Source organism: Chiroxiphia lanceolata, chromosome 9 (assembly GCF_009829145.1).
Source record: "Chiroxiphia lanceolata isolate bChiLan1 chromosome 9, bChiLan1.pri, whole genome shotgun sequence".
Taxonomy (NCBI): domain Eukaryota; kingdom Metazoa; phylum Chordata; class Aves; order Passeriformes; family Pipridae; genus Chiroxiphia; species Chiroxiphia lanceolata.
In genome coordinates, this window is record NC_045645.1 from 17,584,254 (window position 1) to 17,602,525 (window position 18,272).

An 18,272-nucleotide genomic window follows, 5' to 3' on the forward strand; every position below is an offset into this window, starting at 1 on the left:
TGATACAGCTATTTTTATTATTTTCATTTAAAAAATAAGGCAGGGGGAGGTGAGTAGAGAAGTCATTCATTGTGTATCCTAGAAGTAATGAAATACATTTCACTAGTGGGTTTAAAATGACGTGCATCCTTACATGTACGTTTATATCCACAAGATGTTTTGGAGACCAAAGGCTTAGAAGATTCGGAAAACAGATACATGAAGGGGATAAAAACAAACCTGTAGATGTTTAAATGCTAAGGTACCATTTTGGTTCAAGAACTTCCTCAGCTGTTAATAGCTGGGAAGTGGGAGAGTGACTGAAGTACTGCTGAAATCTTGCTGTGTTCCATAAATCTCTGAAATAAGCATGCAGTATTAACTTCTTTTAGGCAACTGTTCTGGTTTTTTCCCCCCCCCCCAATGTTGCGATACATACAGGTTTGATCATGTTCCATTGGTGACACCTAATGGAGATGTTTTGATTGAAGACCTTAACTTTGAGGTAATGTTTTTAATATCATAGCAAATGATATTAATAAAAAATTTTCAAGTGAAGGTGACAACTTCAAAGGTCATCTGATTTATAAAAAAAGTGCAAACATCATGTTCGTTTTTAATAAAAAGGCAACGAGCTACTTTCCCAAAAGTTTTTATTGTTACAAGTATGTTATCTTCCAGCAGTTGATGCTAAACTGGTTGGGGGAAAAATTAATTATTTCTGGAAATAGCTCATTGTAATGTCAGAAAGTACATGTGTACAAGCCTATGATGATACCAGATTGTCTTACTGCTTATAGAAGCTTTCAACAGTACATCCTCACAGTGTTTTTAATGTGTTGGATTTGCATTTTTAGGTTCGATCTGGTGCAAATGTTCTGATTTGTGGGCCAAATGGGTGTGGGAAGAGCTCACTGTTTCGTGTTCTTGGTGAGGTAAGGGAACTTTTAAAACAGGTGGGGTAGAATGCAAAGCACTGTTGTAATTGGACTTTCTTTGTCACGTTTTAACCTTTTGCCTTTTGCAGTTGTGGCCTTTGTTTGGTGGGCGTTTAACAAAACCTGTAAGAGGAAAGTTGTTCTATGTTCCCCAGGTGAGGCCAAGTACTTTACTTGACAATAGTGTTCTCTTTCTACTTTCACTACGTTTAGAAATATTTGACATATCTCTTTGGTTCTGACTGTATCTCAGAGACCATATATGACTCTTGGAACCCTCAGAGATCAAGTTATATATCCAGATACTTTGGAAGATCAGAGAAGAAAAGGGATTTCTGACCAGGTAATGATAATTAGTTCATTAACCCTTTGTCTTGCTTAGGATGAGTAATGCTTCAGATTTAGAAATACTGAAACTGCTGTTAAAAACACTGCATTTAATTGGATTTCAGTATTTACCGGGGTTGATAACACGGTAGTGTAATCCTTTATAACCTTTTTCAACCATTTCTTTCTTAAGTTCATGTAAGCTTTATTTGTGATTCCTGTTTCCATAAAAGGTGCTGAAGGAGTACTTGGATAATGTCCAGCTGGGTCAAATCTTGGAACGTGAAGGAGGCTGGGATAGTGTTCAGGATTGGATGGATGTACTCAGCGGGGGAGAAAAACAGAGAATGGCAGTATGTCTCAGAAGCATAAATGTTTAACAAATGCAGAACATAAGTAAAAAATATAATCTGAATTGTAAGCTAGTTTACTAAATTTTAAGATTTTACTTAGAAGAAACCACCAAAATGTGAAATACCTGAATACTGAGAAAACAACTGAAAATAGTGTTTATTGCACTCAAAATTTAAAAGGAAATGTTGACCTTATACCACCCTTTAACCATGCCTTATGCTTTCATTGTATAAACAGAAATTCTAAAACAATTATCTTCAATTAAAAAGTAAAGGTATGCAACTCTTGGATTTTCAGGTTTCAGTGGGTAGCAACTTAATTTCCTTGCCATAGTACATTTTTGGACATTAATTTTTAGTTTAACTTCCAGAACTGCACTATTGGTTGTTGTTCTGTATCCACAGAAGCTTTTTTTGGTTTGCATTCCAGATGGCAAGGTTATTCTATCATAAGCCCCAGTTTGCAATTCTGGATGAGTGCACCAGTGCCGTTAGTGTTGATGTAGAAGGCTACATATACAGCCACTGCCGAAAGGTAAGCTCTTTGTTTCTAGAATTACATCTCTTTGTGTTAAGAGGAAACTTAAAACTATACCTATAGAATCTTAAACTCACCATTTCAGATTCTATGCAGTACCATGTGAAATATCAGCACGATTCAATTTCACACTCCTAGTCTGGGAAAGAATAGGCTTGAAATAACATTAGTTATTGAAATGACATTAGTTATTGAGTAGCAGTATTCTCAGGATAGTAATGGAGCAAAGCTGTACCTCCACTGAAATACATGCTTGAAACCATAAGTGGAAAGTTAAGGAACCTTCTGCAGTAGTGAATGGACAGTAGGTGAGGACTCTGCAGAAGGGATGGTATTTCATGAATTTTACCACATTGATATCAATACCCTGATGCTTTCTAAGTCTATTTTCCATATACTTATTATTCTCTTAACTTGAATATTCATTTGTACTTGCCAAGTGGCTAATGAGATGAAAAATAGAATTCTTTGTTAAGCTGTCCTTGCAGAAAGCAAAAATGTTACCTTGTTTTATCATCAGAGCCATTTTGTCCTTGCTGCTACTGTTAGGGATGAATAGTTAGCTGTGTTGCAAGGAAACAAAGGAATTTTATTCACCTCTAAATTGTCACTCTAAGTTAATTCATTATAGCTTTTGTGGGTTTGGGGTTTTTTTTATTGTTAGGCTTTCTTTATTCACAGGTTTATTGTTTTACCTGTCTCATACCCTACCTTCTTTGCCCAGTTGATTCTGTTTGACGAATCATTAAGAGCAAAAGAATGATGAAATCAATTAAAAAAGATAAATCCCTTGTTTCCTTTTTCCCCCCCTGCAAAATATTGTATTAGGTTATATATGTCTAGTGTTAATAATAGTCTGGAAGTTAGTGGTTATGAATTTAAGATCTTCATCTGATATCATGCTGAAAAATAAATAACACCTTACCCATGAGAAAAAAAATAACTGTTTTGTGGGTATTTTCATCATATAGGTTGGCATCACTCTCTTCACTGTTTCCCACAGGAAGTCACTCTGGAAGCATCATGATGTATGTAGTCTGCTTTACTCAGAATATGTGTCGGTGGTTGGGGCTGGTGTTGACTGACTTTATTAAATTGACTTTGCAATTCGAGGTGTCATTTTACATCCTGATAGGTCATGTTCTGGTTTTGGTTTTTTGTTTGTTTTTTCAAGATTTTACTTTCATATTCCAGTTTCACTATTTGAAATAATCTTATACTTCTAATTATGAAGAACACTATCCAAAAATCCCTCTATGTATCTGTAAAAGTAGCCACAAAAATATGAAAGGCTCACTAGATGCTTAAGTCTTCTTTCTTAGACTCAAAAAACCCCTTGAACTAGAATCCAGTAAACAGCATGGAGTTTCTTTGCTTTCACTATACCTATCTATGCTTTAAAAAAAAAAAGTTAATCTGTAATACGTGGACTTCTTTTCTTGCAAACTTAAGATTTTATTACTCTTTTTATGCAGTCAGAATGTATGTGTGGGTAAAAATACTGAGTGAATACATGGGGATTAATATACTCAAAATATATTGTCACAAAAGCCAAGAGAGCAGTGTTAAGTCTGGGTGTCGCTGTTAGCAGACTGATGTATGATATGCGAAAAACTCAGTTTAATGTTTTTATAGAGGCAGTTGAATTTAATGAAATGTGAAGTAGAAGCAGCTTACCCTCTGTTTAGCTGAGTTTAAGATTTTGCTAAAACTTTTTAAAGTTTTTTTAATTTTAAAACTACTTCAAAATACAATTTATTTAGGACTTTATAGACCTAGTAATTTTTTTGGAGGTTAATAACATATGTTCTTTGTTTTTCAGTTCTACTTGCACATGGATGGCAGAGGAAACTATGAGTTCAAGAAAATAACTGAAGACACAGTTGAATTTGGATCTTAAAGTCATAAACTGAACTGCTACAGAGACTGATGATTACAGGAAGTGTGTAGAATGTCAGAAAATGTACCATAAAATTACTCAGCTTGTTAAGCATTTACTATTATGTAGGATATTGCTAATTGTGTATATGTTGGTTTAATTATTGATATGTACTAAGAATGTCCTTATTCTTGTGGTTTAAAAACCTGCCTAAATTAAATTGGGCTTAAATTGGTGTAACCTGATTCATCCTGGGATGCAAACCATTTGAAATCGGCTGATTTGACTTTTGTAGACCTTCTTTCCCTTCACTGAAAAACCCTGTTAAAATTAGGGTTGCTACCTCTCTTGTTCCTGCAAAGCAGTCTTGGATTTTTGCTCTGTTCTATGCATATGATAAGAGTGATCTTATGCAGTGCAGGACATTGTCCCATCTTCAGATCTGTGCCCTGTTAAATGAAAGAGCCTTTTCCTTGTCCAAGCCTTGTGATGTAGCCAATGTGCCCTTGCTGAAAAAGGATGAACTGAAACTAAAAGACAAAACTAATTCCTTCTGGTGGTAAAAAAAAAAAAAAAATTAAGCTTGTTCTTTGCTGGGTTTTGGATTCTCTTTAGCATCTGTCTGTCTGTGCAGTTCTCTCTGCTGCTCAGCAATCCCATTGTCTCCCAGTTTAGCAAGAGCTTCATCCATCCCCTACCCAAATGCCCTTTTTCTCTCAGAAATACTATGGTAATGAATAACTGAGAGGAGGCTGAGGGAGGAAAGAACAGATGCACAAAAGAAAGGGGGGAAAGAAAAGAGATTATATTTGTATCAAACAATCTTCTGAATGTTTTTAGCTCTGAAAAAATGAATGACTCCCACAAGAAGCAACAGAGAAAAGAGTGTGGGTCCAGTCATTCCTCTCCTTAAATCAGTGGAGATTAGAATGAGCTCAAACATGTTCATCTGTGAAATAGCAGACTGTTGTGTGTCTTGGGTTCAGTCCTGTAATACAGCAGTTACTTTTTCCAAGTTACTCCTTTTCTCCCTCTTCAAAAAACCAAGTCTACTTTTGATCTGAATTTGCAAGTGAGGATAATGGTACTTCCTGTTTGGTCTTCTAGGCTGTGAAGCCTGAAGCAATGTTTTAATTTCTATGTTTATTCTCTTATTTGTTATGATGTTTCTTATTTCTGATACAAATTATTTACTAGTGATTCTCGCTGTTGTCTAAGGATATCTAGTCCTTGCTGGTTTTCTTGTTCCAGCTGCCAAATCCCTGTGAAGAAACCAAACTATTAAGATAGTTTACTGTGACAGTTTTTTCCTTACAAATGATTACTGTGGTTGTCATTTGACTTTGACAAACATAAATGCAGCAAGGCGTTTTTTGTGATCAGGGAATAAGAAGGTATAATTCAAACTGAATTGCTGTTTAGGCTTTAAAACAAAACTTTACAATACCTGTTGTACAGTGAAGGTCTAGTAGTTTTTTAGTAGTTCCATGTAAGATACAATATAGGAATGCACTACATGAAGGCATGCATAAAATATGCAAAACATCAGTTCTCTGTGCATCTTTTATCAAGGGTTTAGGTTAAAAAAACCACCCCAAGTTTTTATAAAATGAATACTTACTTGGATGCACTGCTGATTGTTAATTTTTACCCAGTTTGATTAGTCATTATCTTTCATGCTGAAATTGCTATCTGTTAATGTTTTTCCTTTTATCACGTTTCTTGCCCCTACCTGCCACTATTCTTTCAAAGTACTCAAATGCTGGTATAAGAATCTAGTGACCACAGTAGATTCAGAGTATAACGCATCAGTGAAAATCAAAAAAGCTTCTCTCTGAAGTATAGCATATTCAAGAGAATAAGGTACCAGAATAATTTTTTGTGCTTGTTTAACAAGAAGGCAAATAGATACCTAATTTAACTAATCTCTTTTTCCTGTTCATTCGGATTCTCACATCAGCCGTAATGTAGCAGGTAGCAGCATGCTGTATGTGAGGTTGTAGTCTTTTTTTAATTGTAATCATGAAAATAGGGATGCCAGATAGGTGGTTGTGTCAGGAGGTTTTTTGATTTGGGTTTTATTTTGTGAAAGTTCTCAACACAGATGCAACTTCTTCTCTTGGAAGGGCTGTTTTAGTAGCCTTTTGGAGAGACAAAGGAAAAATTAATCTCTAAAATGAGGAAGTCGCTATGATCTTTGTGATTAGGGCAGTCTTTTGCAGTGGAGTAGTAAACTTGGGATATTTTAATGTATTTTTTAATGCTGACAAGCAAAACCACACACAGCACACTTACATAGCCCCCCAGCAGCCAATCCCAATTGTACTTTACAATTTACCTGGTTATAACAGAATTTTGTGTAATCTCTTATTTATTTTTAAAACTAACAACAAACAAACAAACTAAAATCCATCTCCAAAACCAAGGAGGAATAGGTTTGCCTTTAGGTGCCATGAAGTTCATTGAAACTGAGGATGCTGGTATCTGCTTAGGGCCAGAACTTAGTGTTTCTAAATATACGGGAAGGAAAGAAAAATACTCTTCTGTGCTTGATTGTAAGAAAGACTTATAAAGAAAGTATAAAAAAGAATGATGTTTTAGAATTATGTTCTTAAAAGGCCTTACACTAAAGTGTTTGAGATAGACTTGATCTAATGGAAGATTGTAAAAACTCTAATGAAGATGATCCAAGTCTCAGTTCTGTTGCAGAATTGCACTGTGATACTGTATTTTAGTTGTTATGTTTCTTTAATAGCACAAGTTGGAAGTTAGTAAATTGGAATTCTGAACTATCTTAGTAAGATGAAGTACTGATGAATATTTTCAGTCTCAAACTGTTGGTGCTTTGAAGACGGTACTGGTAATAGTCAAATGGCTGCATTTCAACAGTGGTGGGAAACATTCCTGTGTGTAAATACTGTAAAGTGTTTTGGAGGGGGAAATGGCGCTATATAAGTGTAAGACATTAAGTGCCTCTGAAATAATAAATCTAAAGATAAAATTTATCTAGGCTTTTGATGTTTCTTAATGATGTGATTAGGAATTTTGTAATAATTCAGTGAATGGATATTGAACAAATGTTGACTTGTTCAATTGACTTGTATTCTGCTTATAAAACATCTGCAGTACTGTCTGAAATCTGACGTGGAATCAGCCAGGTGATGCCATCCAGTCGTAGGCTTAACCAAGTACATGAGCTCAGTACTTGAAGGTATGTACTGAGAGCAAGTAGATTATAGGTGCATTAATCTGTTTTAAGTCTGCACTGACTTAACTCAGTTGGTTACAGCCTGGTGCTCGTAATGCCGAGGTCATGGATTCAGTCCCTGTATGGGCCATTCATTTAAGAGCTGGACTTGAAGATCCTTGTGAGTCCCTTCCAACTCAGAATATTCTGTGATTCTGACTTCTCTGTCTGTTGTCTTCTGGCCACTTCTTTTCCTTTTATTGATTTTAGAAGAGTATGGGTGTGAACAAGATTAACTTAATATCGGTACATACTGTGGTAATTCTTTTGAGTGCTCATTAATCTTTGTACTTTGAGGAAAAGAAGATAATCACTTTCCACTTTTATTTTATTTGTGAATTTTGGTTGTTTTCCTTTGTTGTGGTAAACATACCAGCTATCAGGATACTTGAAACACAATAGTATAAAAATGCAACCAAGATATGCTTGAATTACCTGATTCTGAAGCGATCAGTGTTTTCTAATACTAATTAGTGCTGATTTTTCCATCTCTTAACTGAGATTAGTAGTCCAACAAGTGTGTTGTGTAGCATTCTTAAAGGGTAGAGCTCCCTTAGAAAGGAAATGTCTCAACCAAGGATGCAGTCTTAAAAATCTAGGTGTCGTTCAATTTAGCTGAAGAGCTAGATAGATAAAAAAGGAACTTCTATGTTATGGATGGCATGTTTAATATTTAAATTTATTTTTTAGATTAGTGTGAAGTCTGTTACTTGTTCAACTCTAGGCTTTCAGCTATACAGTTCTTTCCAAATGCTTGGTTTGTATGCCTCAACACTTATTTTTTTCCTTATGTAGAGAGAAGATACTAGTTCGTTGAATAGTGGTACTGAAACCATGGAGCAAAAAATTCAAACTCCTTTGCAAAGATCAATCTGCTATATTTTGAGCATACTAGCCTTGGTCCAGTATTTCTGAATGTTTACCAAAGCTCCAGGCAGCTATCCCCTCTCAGCAAAAATTAAGGATTCTTGACAAAGACTGGGAGATGATGGTGCTTTCTGCAGGACTACCACAACAGCGGAATAAACTGCAAGGTGAACAGAACATTACAGTGCACCTTATCTTCCATGTCAAGTGCAAAGCATGCTTTACTGCATCATGGATTTATTTTTCTTACAAAAACAAACAAAAAAACCCCCACAGCGGGAAATGTGTGCAAAAATCCAACCTACCTCTGACCCTTGTAGTTTTTCTGGGAAGTGTTGTCAATGTAAGCTATGTCCTAAACAGTATGCATGTTGCAGGGGCGTTTCTTGCCCAAATGTGGCACAGAGAGAGCAGGTTAGACACACCTGACTGGACAGCCTAAATTCAAGATTGCTTTAGCACCATTTGCAAGTGACTTGTACTATTAAAAAATTCTGGATGAATTGCCAATGCATTAGCGCTGTACTGTATGCTAGAGAAGGTGATTAATGAGAAACGAAGCATCATGGAATGCTTCCATGACACTTGACACACTTTTTAATTAAATCTCATCCAGTACTGGCAACTTAAACAACTTAAGCTCTGCAGAATAGGAAATTCAATCTTCATATTTGTTAACACTATAAAGACACAATATCCTATGACTTAGGACAGGAGAGAAAGAACTAATTTAGTGGGTTTTCTATAGAATTAATCTCTGCACACTCAAAAATCTGTCACCTAATCCTTGGTGTTCTGAAATGATCCAGAAACATGAAAAAATAATAAGATGGCCTATTATCGATGTAGGAGTTATAAATCCATTATTAAAATTTAAACATAACTGTTGTAGGTGCTGAGAGATGTCCATAGAAATGTCCAGGATAATGATCATCTGAAATCCCCTGTGAGAAATAGTAGGGGAAAAAGGTTGTCTTGATTTTAAAGAGAGAATAAATCACAACTTTAATCTGTCAAGAAAATCAACAGTATGCACATTCAAATTTCTGCTTATAAAGCTGCTGTTCAAACCAGGTATTTCTATATATAACATATTTGCTTCTATATTAGGTGTAGATAACCAGATGGTTTGTGCCAGTCCCTTTCATGAGCATGGAAAGAGGTTTCTTGGTTTTACTAACCAGTGATATACAGCTCTGTCAGGAGGAGGTTTGTTGGGTTTTTTTCTCTTCACATATTGTGGTTCCAGGCTCTTGCTAATGCTCTGGAACTGGTTTCATTCAGCTTCTATGATTCATCTTGAAACAGAGATATAGCCAAATTAGGTTATTATGACAGCAACTTGTCTTTCATATTAAAACCTTACAAAAATTTAAAGCAGTCTTTGAACTGCTGCATCATTTTCTTTCCTTGTATTCAAAAGCAGAGCCAGATGACAAGCATCTTGGAACTTCACAGACAGAAGCTGTTTCAAGGGAGTAATTTGAAAAATATGGTAAATTCGGGGATTAAATAGGAATAATACTCCTAAGCATCTAGTGACATTCCACGGGGATTGACTTGGGAAACTAAAGACATTTTGCCAGTAATCCTGAAATGAATGCAACAGTGCAAGAATAATCATCCAACTGGCATTTTAAAAAGGGAGGGAAGGGAAATTTGGACACTCCACTTAGGTGAAATGTATCTTTCACAAACCAGGCTTAATAATCACAAACTCTCTTACACTGGTTAGAAACCTCCCTCTTAGTGATGTTTGACAAATCTGAACCACAAAGATTGAACACATTTACTGGTGAAAGGAGAGCTTTTGCTGTAGTGCCCAGCCCCATTCTCTGCTATGTCCACAAACCAGCATCCTTATTCCCCACCCGTCCCTTGTCTTGGGAGACAAGTGGCATCTACACATGATGCTGCACCAAAATAGAACAGAACTGGAAAAATGAGGTCAATTCTGTCTAGACAAAACTAAAACTGCTGGGATTGATTTACTTGGTTAGAAATAGGGAACTCCACCTACATGACTGAGCAAGTTTTCTGTATTAAAATAACTTCAAAGTATGGCACAAATTGAAGCTAACTTTTTAAGCTTGATTGTAGAAGTTTTGGGCAATGATGCTCCAAAAAATACACTCCGTGTGTGCAATTGAAGAGACATCTTCTATGTAACCAAATATACCTTTAATCTCATTAGACTGAGTGGTTTAGTGCAAGCAGGTACTAAACAACATTTGATTAATTTTAATTGTTGTGAATGACAAGGTAGCTAGTGTGTAGGTGCTCCCCAAAACAACCTACCCTTTATTGCTTTACTTTATTGTAGCACTCTACTGCAGGAATTTGTTGGCACAAAAGCAGCAGAGCTAAACAGCTGCTAAACAGCAGAGCTAAAAGCTTCTAATGTGACAGACTTGGTACACACTAAAAGGTGAAGTATCTATAGAGGAGCTGATAAGCTGATGTGTTCGGGAAATTAATGGTTAAAAAGCAAGGCTTGTGTGCTGGAGGCTTCTTAAAATTTGGATCCAATCATATATTGCAACAGAGCTTCTCTGAAAAGCTGGGAACCCTTTGCAAAGTTTTTTTGGAGCTTAGTAGGGAATTAAGGGCCAAGGTCAAATCTATGCATTGGTATGCTTTTCGTTTTTAACCTACGAATGCTAACTAGATTTGGAAAAAACACTTTTTTTTTTTTAATTATTAGAAAACTTTTATTTATAATAGTCTTAAGTAGAGAGTTTGGGAAAGGCTATTTGAGGTTAGTTCACAAAATTCTCTTCATACTTAGGGTGTTACCTCTGTAAACTTCCTCAAAAGGCCCTGAGGTGCATCATGCTGGTGGGATAGAAGGTACTTAAGTAGATGTGTCTGAGGGACAGTGGTAGTTCCTATGCACACCACGTATTTTATTGTTTGTCCTATAGTGTGGTGACCTGCTTGAGAGACTGGGTACAGCAGAGCAGCCCCTCAGCAGGGACCTGTTTTGACTTCTTGTGCCTATCAGTGCTTTTAGAGTGGAAGGTGTCATTTCCCTCAAAAAATATTTTTGGGGTTGCTTCTTCAAGACAAGCTCAGCAGAACTCAAAGCATGTACAGCCCAAAATAGCCCTGGTTACAAACACAGCTGCCTTCCAGCTATTCCTACCCGTGCCCTTCTTTTCCTTGCTGCCAGACAGATAGCATGTTATCGCAGTTCCAAACATAGCTTGTACTTCAATGTAACTTACAAGGCTTCTGAATTTATGATGTGCAGCATTTTCCAGTGCTTCTAGAAGACTTCAGTCCCTTCTCTGAGGTTCTCACTCCATTCCTCTTAGAGTGAAAAGGGCAGCAAGAGGAATCTGTTTTCTGTTTGAAGCATACTGAGGAAAAAAGCCTGGTAAGAAGCTTAACAGTCAGCATGAAAATCTCCTAATTCTGAGCTACTCCCAAGTTTTCTGAGACTAAAGGAGAAATTTGTCAGGAGAAGGGAGTATGGTTTTTGTGTGGGCTTCAACACCATAGTGCAAACAATGGGTAAGTAAGTATTGATGGATTGTTAAGTTGGGCCAGGTTTCCAGCAGTGCTTGAAAACTGGACAACACAGGGTATGTTACAACCCAAGATTCCTGAAGAACTGTCATAGGGAAGCATTGAATGGAAGATGAGGGGTGTTTGGGACGAGAGAGCTGCTCCAGCCCTTAATATGTTCGAACAGTGCAATGATGTCTTATCTGTTGCTCTTCGTTACTAGAAAAGAGAGATCTAAAAAATTTCATGTGCCCTTTTCCTTCAAATTTTGGTGGAACCTGGATTCAATGTGGGTCTCAGTATGGTAGCCATTTAGGAATATTTAGATTGTTAATGTGCTGATTATGCCTTTTTTTGCCACTTGGGGTCAGCTTTTCTAGGCACATGAAGCATAATAACCTGACACAAATTGCAGAATTAATGCAGAGATTGCTGACAGAGTACAAGTTGGGTTTGCAAGGCCACTGTTCTAATGTGAGGAACCTGCAGTGTGAAGGGCAGAGGAGGAACAGATCTATGGTTCACAGTCCCACTACTGTACTGACTGTGGCAGTGGTGACATACAGTCGTGTGGTTGCACCCTTGGTGCTTTATGGAAGCAAGTGATCATGTTAAGAGTAAAGTGGAAAGATGGGAAATCAGACTGAGCATCATGTCTCTGGAGATGTGCATATTTGGTGTGAGTGGATGGTAAAGTATGAAGGCAGCAGAGGGAAAAATTTTTGTGTTAATCAAGGATGCACTCCTTAAAAAAAAACCAATAACAAACCAACTACAACAAGAAAACCCCCAAATACTCACAAACAAACAAAAAAAACCACCACAAAAATCCACAAAGTCCAAGAAAAAAACCAAACCCACATTTCTACCTGGAATAATGAGTCCTTCTTATTATAGTAGGTTTTAAAATCTCACTTGTCACTCTAGCTTTTTTATTACACTAGCTTTTTAATTGAGTTATGTGACTACTGAGTAACTAATTAAAAAGTACCATGTGATCTCATTGGGAAAATATTTCTCTGTTCAGAGGAAGGCGGGTTTTAATTAAACCTCTTTTGATGAAATAGTTTCGTGAATGTAACAGTGACAGTACTTTGCTACTTTAATATTTCTTGAAGTAATAACATGGAAAATTTGAAAATAAAAATAGAAGAAAATCCATCATGGGGAGTAAATGAGATCTGAAACTTTGAATATTCTTTGAGTTCAGATTAATAAGTTCACTGCTATTTTAAACAAGCTACTAAAAAAAGTAGGTGCAGTAAGAAGGTACTCAAAGCAGTGCTAGAGAATGTTCTGGAAGTTATTGGCTTTATGACAGAGACCAAGTGAAGCTGTAGAGTGTAAAACAAAAAAATGCTTCAATGATATTAATATGTTCTTGATTGTGATTAAGGGATATAGATTTATTCAGGTGCTATATTTTGATTTAAATGAGATCCCGCCCAGTTGTTTGCAGAAATGAGTCAGTGGGTTTGTCTCTGGGGAAGAACAGGTAATGGAAGTGAGTAGGGAGATGGGGAAGAGGAATGGAAGCATCACCAAAGGAGCCAGGGGATGTCAGGAGCAGATACACTGCGAGCTTCTTACAGAAGCCAGTCACTAAAGTGTGTCACTAACAGGGCTCAGTTTTTGACAAAATGTGAAATGGGCACAATCTCTGCAGTTGGACATATGAGACAGGATGTGGCTGTGAAACCCTGGAGGAAGTCCATGTGGCTGTATGTTTATAACTGGGTTTTACTGGAAGAAATCATCCTGAGGGAAATCTTCCTATGAACTTGACTAATTCAGCTACAGTTAAAAGCTGAGGAATTACAGGGAAAGATGTTCTTTCTGGTCTTTTGGGGGGATGCTGAAAGAGGCTCTGTGGGCTGAATGAGAACCTGTGCCAGAAGAAGCAGAAGGATCTCACTTGTGGGAAGATTTCTCATCACATGGTGTAAGGAGGAGATCTGCAGCACATGTCATGGTCTTTACACCTTGAGCTTTTTTAATAGTCCTGCTGTAGAGCACTGGAGGGCACACACCACCAAATAAGGGAAGAGCAGCCTTCTGTGGCAGTTTCTTTTTAAGTGAATGGGCGTACTGTGTCGGGGAGCGTATGCTGTGCTAACACCACACCTAAGAGTTGGGAATGGATTTTCAGCTGGCCAGTTCCTGCTTCTGTCCTCTCTAGCAGGTTGCTCTTTTCATGTCATTCTCAAACATGAATGCAGGACAAACATAGACTATGGAAAGCATGGTTAGTTGTATGTGGATAAATTCTGTGTAATTAGAAGATTATTCAATTGACTCTTGGATCTGGTACTGTGTATTACAAGGTTCTGAAACTGCATGGCAGTCACTACTTTACAAAACTGAACCAAGAGGGTAATCTATCACAGCTGTTTATTCTCACAGTGCAGAAACTCGTTGTCCTGAGTTGTCACATAACTAGTGATACAAGTTGAGCTTATAATCACGTTCTTTTCTCACATGCTTCTCAGCAGGAGCCTTCTCACAGTGGAAAGCTGAGTCTGCCAGAAATAGATTAGCTAACCTGTTTGCTGCCATATCTATCATACGTACATTTGTGAAGTCCTGTACCGTTGTTCATTTTAAGTAATGACTGTAATTTTATTGTCTGTAATGCTGTTAGGCCTGACAGAAAAGTAGCAGAACAGTATCAGCCTTTATTCCCTTATGTGGAGAAGAATGCAATTTTAAAACAGTACTATAAAACCAAAGTGGCTTATTATAGTATGAAATGTTACACATTCACTTGTACAAGGAGAGGACACAAATACTGTGTCATGGAACTATGCAAATGTATTTATCCACTTGAAATAGCTGGATAACTTTTCCAGTTGACAAGGAGTAAAGCAGAACAGGGGCATTGGGAGCCTTAGTAGGAACACGCTTGCTTTACAGAAACCTGCTTAGAGGATGAGCCAAAACTTTAGTTGCATAGGAAAAGTCTTCCCTATATCCTATCATTTCCTTGGGTGTTTGGCTCCGTCTTAAATCCATACAGTGCTGAAGTGGTCACATGTGTGTTGTAAATAGAACCTAGTCCTTCTCCCTACTGACAATACCTTTATTGGTACAACAAAAACTTCTGCCCACCCTGATACTCTGAGAAAAATCTCTGCATAAAACATTTGGTGTGGGCTTACGGATGTTTGCAACTAAAAAGCCCCTTTCTCAACTGTCTCCACGAAAAGCAAAAAACCTCATTGAAATAGGATCTGTGAACCCCGTGACTCTGGTTACTCAGCATTGTTGGATGATAACATACTGCAGCTAGGAAACAGAAGTGCTTCAGAGTTCCAGTTCTTGTGCAGTCATGGGGCACTCTTTTGCCACTTAAGGCACTTGTTTGCAAATGAGTATTCTCTTCCCTCCTCCCTCCCCAGCTTCTTCCCCCTTCCTTACCCCCTCCTTCCCCCCCTTTATATTCAGAACAAACCAAAAATCTCTTTAAGTAATGAAGGATGATTTATACCATCATTCTATGTAGTTTATAACAAGCAACTGCATGGTCTAGTTTAATAAATGTTACGCTGTAATCTACAGGCTTTCTTTTTCCTATTAGCTCTTCCCTTTTCTGAGCTGGGTACTGAATGAAGCTGAGGAAGCAGAACATCACAGGAAGGGAAGTAATGATGACATCTTTGGAATGTTTTTAAATTTACTCCCACAGACTCTCATGTTTTTGATTGCTATTGTAAGATTCTTTTTCCATACAAGGCTTATGCATCAGCAGAAAATGTATTAAGCATTTATTGCACAATATTAAGTATTAAGTAAATGGGGTTTTTTGGGGATAATGGTGATATTTGTTTTCTTCCCTCTGTAAAAAGAGGAATTCAAGAACAAAGAAAACACCCATAAAATACACTCACACTTTCACCGGAGTCTTAATCCATACATAGGTGGTATCTCTAACACAGGGATAAAAAATATAAAATACAATTCTGTACAAATTGATAGTTTGAGCTATTAATTTTGTAAGGAATTCCTTGTCATGAATACAGTGGAATACATACCACTGTCAGAATCCCTATGTGATACATCCAGAGATGTCTGGTATGCTTTCCATTAGAATAAGAAGCTCTGAATGCAAACCCTGACTAATTGCTGACATAAGTGGACAACCAAGACGTGACTCAGGACTTTTTCAAAACCTTTCATCTGCTTTTGAACTGTGGCTTCTCATAGTTTTATCCTTACAGGTAGTAGGTGCCCTGGTAGTCTGTTTTGCAGCGTCCTGATTAGACTTCTGGCAGGTTGCCTACACTGCTGTCACAAAATAAGTTTCCTAAACATATTTTTAATTTAGTTCTAGAATAAAAACTGTAGATTGTTTTGAAAATGAAAAGAAAGTCTTATTTTTCCAGTCACCTTTATTTCACTAGAAAAGTATAAATTATCACCATAAATACAGATATCACCAGTATAAAAGTTAGATTCTTGTTCATAAAATAAATATTAAAAGACAAAGCAACATCTACCTTCAAATCCCAATACCAAGATGATTTGAATCTATGCCACGGAAACTGTTCATTCATCAGCTGTTTAGTTAAAAATTATGTTCAAAATGTAGTAAATACTGCTACCTATTCAGTGCTTGCATGAAATGAGTTATTACTGACTCAAACCCTGCAAAGTATTTGTTCTAACACTTACTTGGAACTATCAGACTACCCTGTCAGTACAACTCTCAATGTAGTGTAATCTGGATATGCTTTCCAGAGGGATAGCAGGTACCTGCTCCAAGAGAGTTCCTTACAAGTCACCAGTAGAGTAGTTTCAGTTTGTTTACCTTCAATTGTCTATATTCAAATATAAATAGACCAAGTTAATTTTATCCAAGAAGTGCAGAAATAATAGTAGCAATTTTGTCACATCTGAACTAACAGATCATTTCACCAGTTAATAATATTAAAAGGCAGATAAATACAGGTTTTGTTTCACAGAAACAGAATGATGTTCCTTTAGTTAGGTAAAGGACACATATTTTTCAGAAGTAGTGTTCTTTCTTCTCACAAGTACCGTAAAGCTGTACCATAAATCTTCTGGCTCAATAAGGCCATACTGATCAAGCCAGAAGTACCTTTAGTTCACAATCCTGTTTCAGACAGGACAATAGAAGTGGCTTGGGAATAGTCTATGACAAGGGTTGAGCTCTCTGCAGAGAGACCATAACAAATTAGAGAGATGGGCAATCACCAACCATATGAAGTATAACAAGGGCAAGTGCTGGATTCTGCACCTGGACAGGGCAACCCTGGCTTTGTTTATAGACTGGGGAAGGAGAGGTTGGAGAGCTGCACTGTGGAAAGGGACCTGAAGGTCCTGGTTCATGGCAAGTTGAATATGAGTCAGTGGTGCCCTGGCAGCCAGGAGGGACAACCCTGTCCTGGGGGGCATCAGGCAAAGCATGGCCAGACAGGCGAGGGAGGGGATTGTCCTGCTCTGCTCTGCACTGGGGTGGCCTCACCTTGAATATTGTGTGCAGTTTGGGGCACTGCAATATAAGAAAGTCACTAAGGTGTTAGAGAGCATCCAAAGGAGGGCAATGGTGAAGGGTCTTGAGGGGAAGCCATATGAGGAGCAACTGAGGTCATGTGGTCTGTTCAGCCTGGATAAGAAGAAACAGAGGGGAAACCTCTTTGCCGTCTTCAGCATCCTCATGAGGGGAAGCAGAGGGCAGACATTGACTCTTCACTCTCGTTTCCAGTGGCAGAACTCGAGCAAATGGCATGAAGCCAAGTCAGGGGAGGTTTAGGTTGGATAGTAGGAGGTGGTTTTTCACACAGAGGGTGGTTGGGCACTGGAACAAGCTCCCAAAGGAAGTGGTCACAGCACTAGGCCTGTCTGAGTTGAAGAAGTGTTTGGACAATGTTCTCAGGCACACTGTGTGTGCCTTGGGGTATCCTACACAAGGCCAGGAGTTGAACTTGATGATCCTTGTGGATCACTTCCAACTCAGCATATTCTACAATTCTGTGATTGTATCAGATCACCAAATGCTCCTCCAGCCTCCAGCCACTAAAATTTGGGCTTCAAAATTCCAGTTTCAGAGAGCCTAAAAAGTTCCACCCAATTATCCAATTTATGGTTTTTTGTTGTGGTGGTTTTTTTGTCTTGGTGCTACCATTAATGTCCACAATACTTTTTCCTTAGACACCATTAAGTGGTTGCTTTTCTCTCGCAGCTCTTACTTTCTTGCGTTTACACAGAATCACTGGAAGTACAATGGCAAGAGTGATGACTGCAATTGCAATCACTGCTATGATGATAAAGACTTCTGCTCCATATTCTGTAGGGAAGGAAAGAAGTGCAAGATTCAGTTATCAGAATCCATAATGACACAGTGCTACAAACTCTTAGCACTCATTCCACTGAATGAAAAAATGCTTTCTATATTTTACAGTACCACAGAATTCAGTGTGAGCTAAAACATTTTAACACGAATTTGCTGAACTGAGGTAAAGCTTTATTTCACCTGGTTCACACTAGGTTTTAATCTAGTTTAGTTAGTGCACTAAAATACCGTGCTAACACCACAAGAATAAATCAAACCGTTCCCCCATCCCTACATCATTTCCGTCCAATTGAACCTAGAATTTATTCTAGGTTATAAGCT

The 18,272-nt window shown here is 37.7% G+C and overlaps 2 protein-coding genes across 14 annotated transcripts in view; one reads left to right on the plus strand and one right to left on the minus strand.

Moving 5' to 3' along the window:
• ABCD3 (ATP binding cassette subfamily D member 3) overlaps positions 1 to 7,019 on the plus strand; it is a 46,913-nt gene extending 39,894 nt beyond the window's left edge. For all 6 annotated transcript variants that reach the window (XM_032695963.1, XM_032695964.1, XM_032695962.1 and 3 more), the window contains 8 exons: positions 421 to 484; positions 837 to 914; positions 1,007 to 1,072; positions 1,171 to 1,260; positions 1,478 to 1,597; positions 2,028 to 2,132; positions 3,107 to 3,163; positions 3,958 to 7,019. In XM_032695963.1, coding sequence (XP_032551854.1) covers positions 421 to 484; positions 837 to 914; positions 1,007 to 1,072; positions 1,171 to 1,260; positions 1,478 to 1,597; positions 2,028 to 2,132; positions 3,107 to 3,163; positions 3,958 to 4,035 — 658 coding nt within the window. In that variant the 3' untranslated portion in view covers positions 4,036 to 7,019. The remainder of the gene's footprint in view (positions 1 to 420; positions 485 to 836; positions 915 to 1,006; positions 1,073 to 1,170; positions 1,261 to 1,477; positions 1,598 to 2,027; positions 2,133 to 3,106; positions 3,164 to 3,957) is intronic.
• An 8,989-nt stretch (positions 7,020 to 16,008) lies between these two features.
• The window catches only part of F3 (coagulation factor III, tissue factor), a 71,942-nt gene continuing 69,678 nt past the window's right edge, over positions 16,009 to 18,272 (minus strand). For all 8 annotated transcript variants that reach the window (XM_032695975.1, XM_032695974.1, XM_032695970.1 and 5 more), the window contains one exon: positions 16,009 to 17,945. In XM_032695975.1, coding sequence (XP_032551866.1) covers positions 17,806 to 17,945 — 140 coding nt within the window. In that variant the 3' untranslated portion in view covers positions 16,009 to 17,805. The remainder of the gene's footprint in view (positions 17,946 to 18,272) is intronic.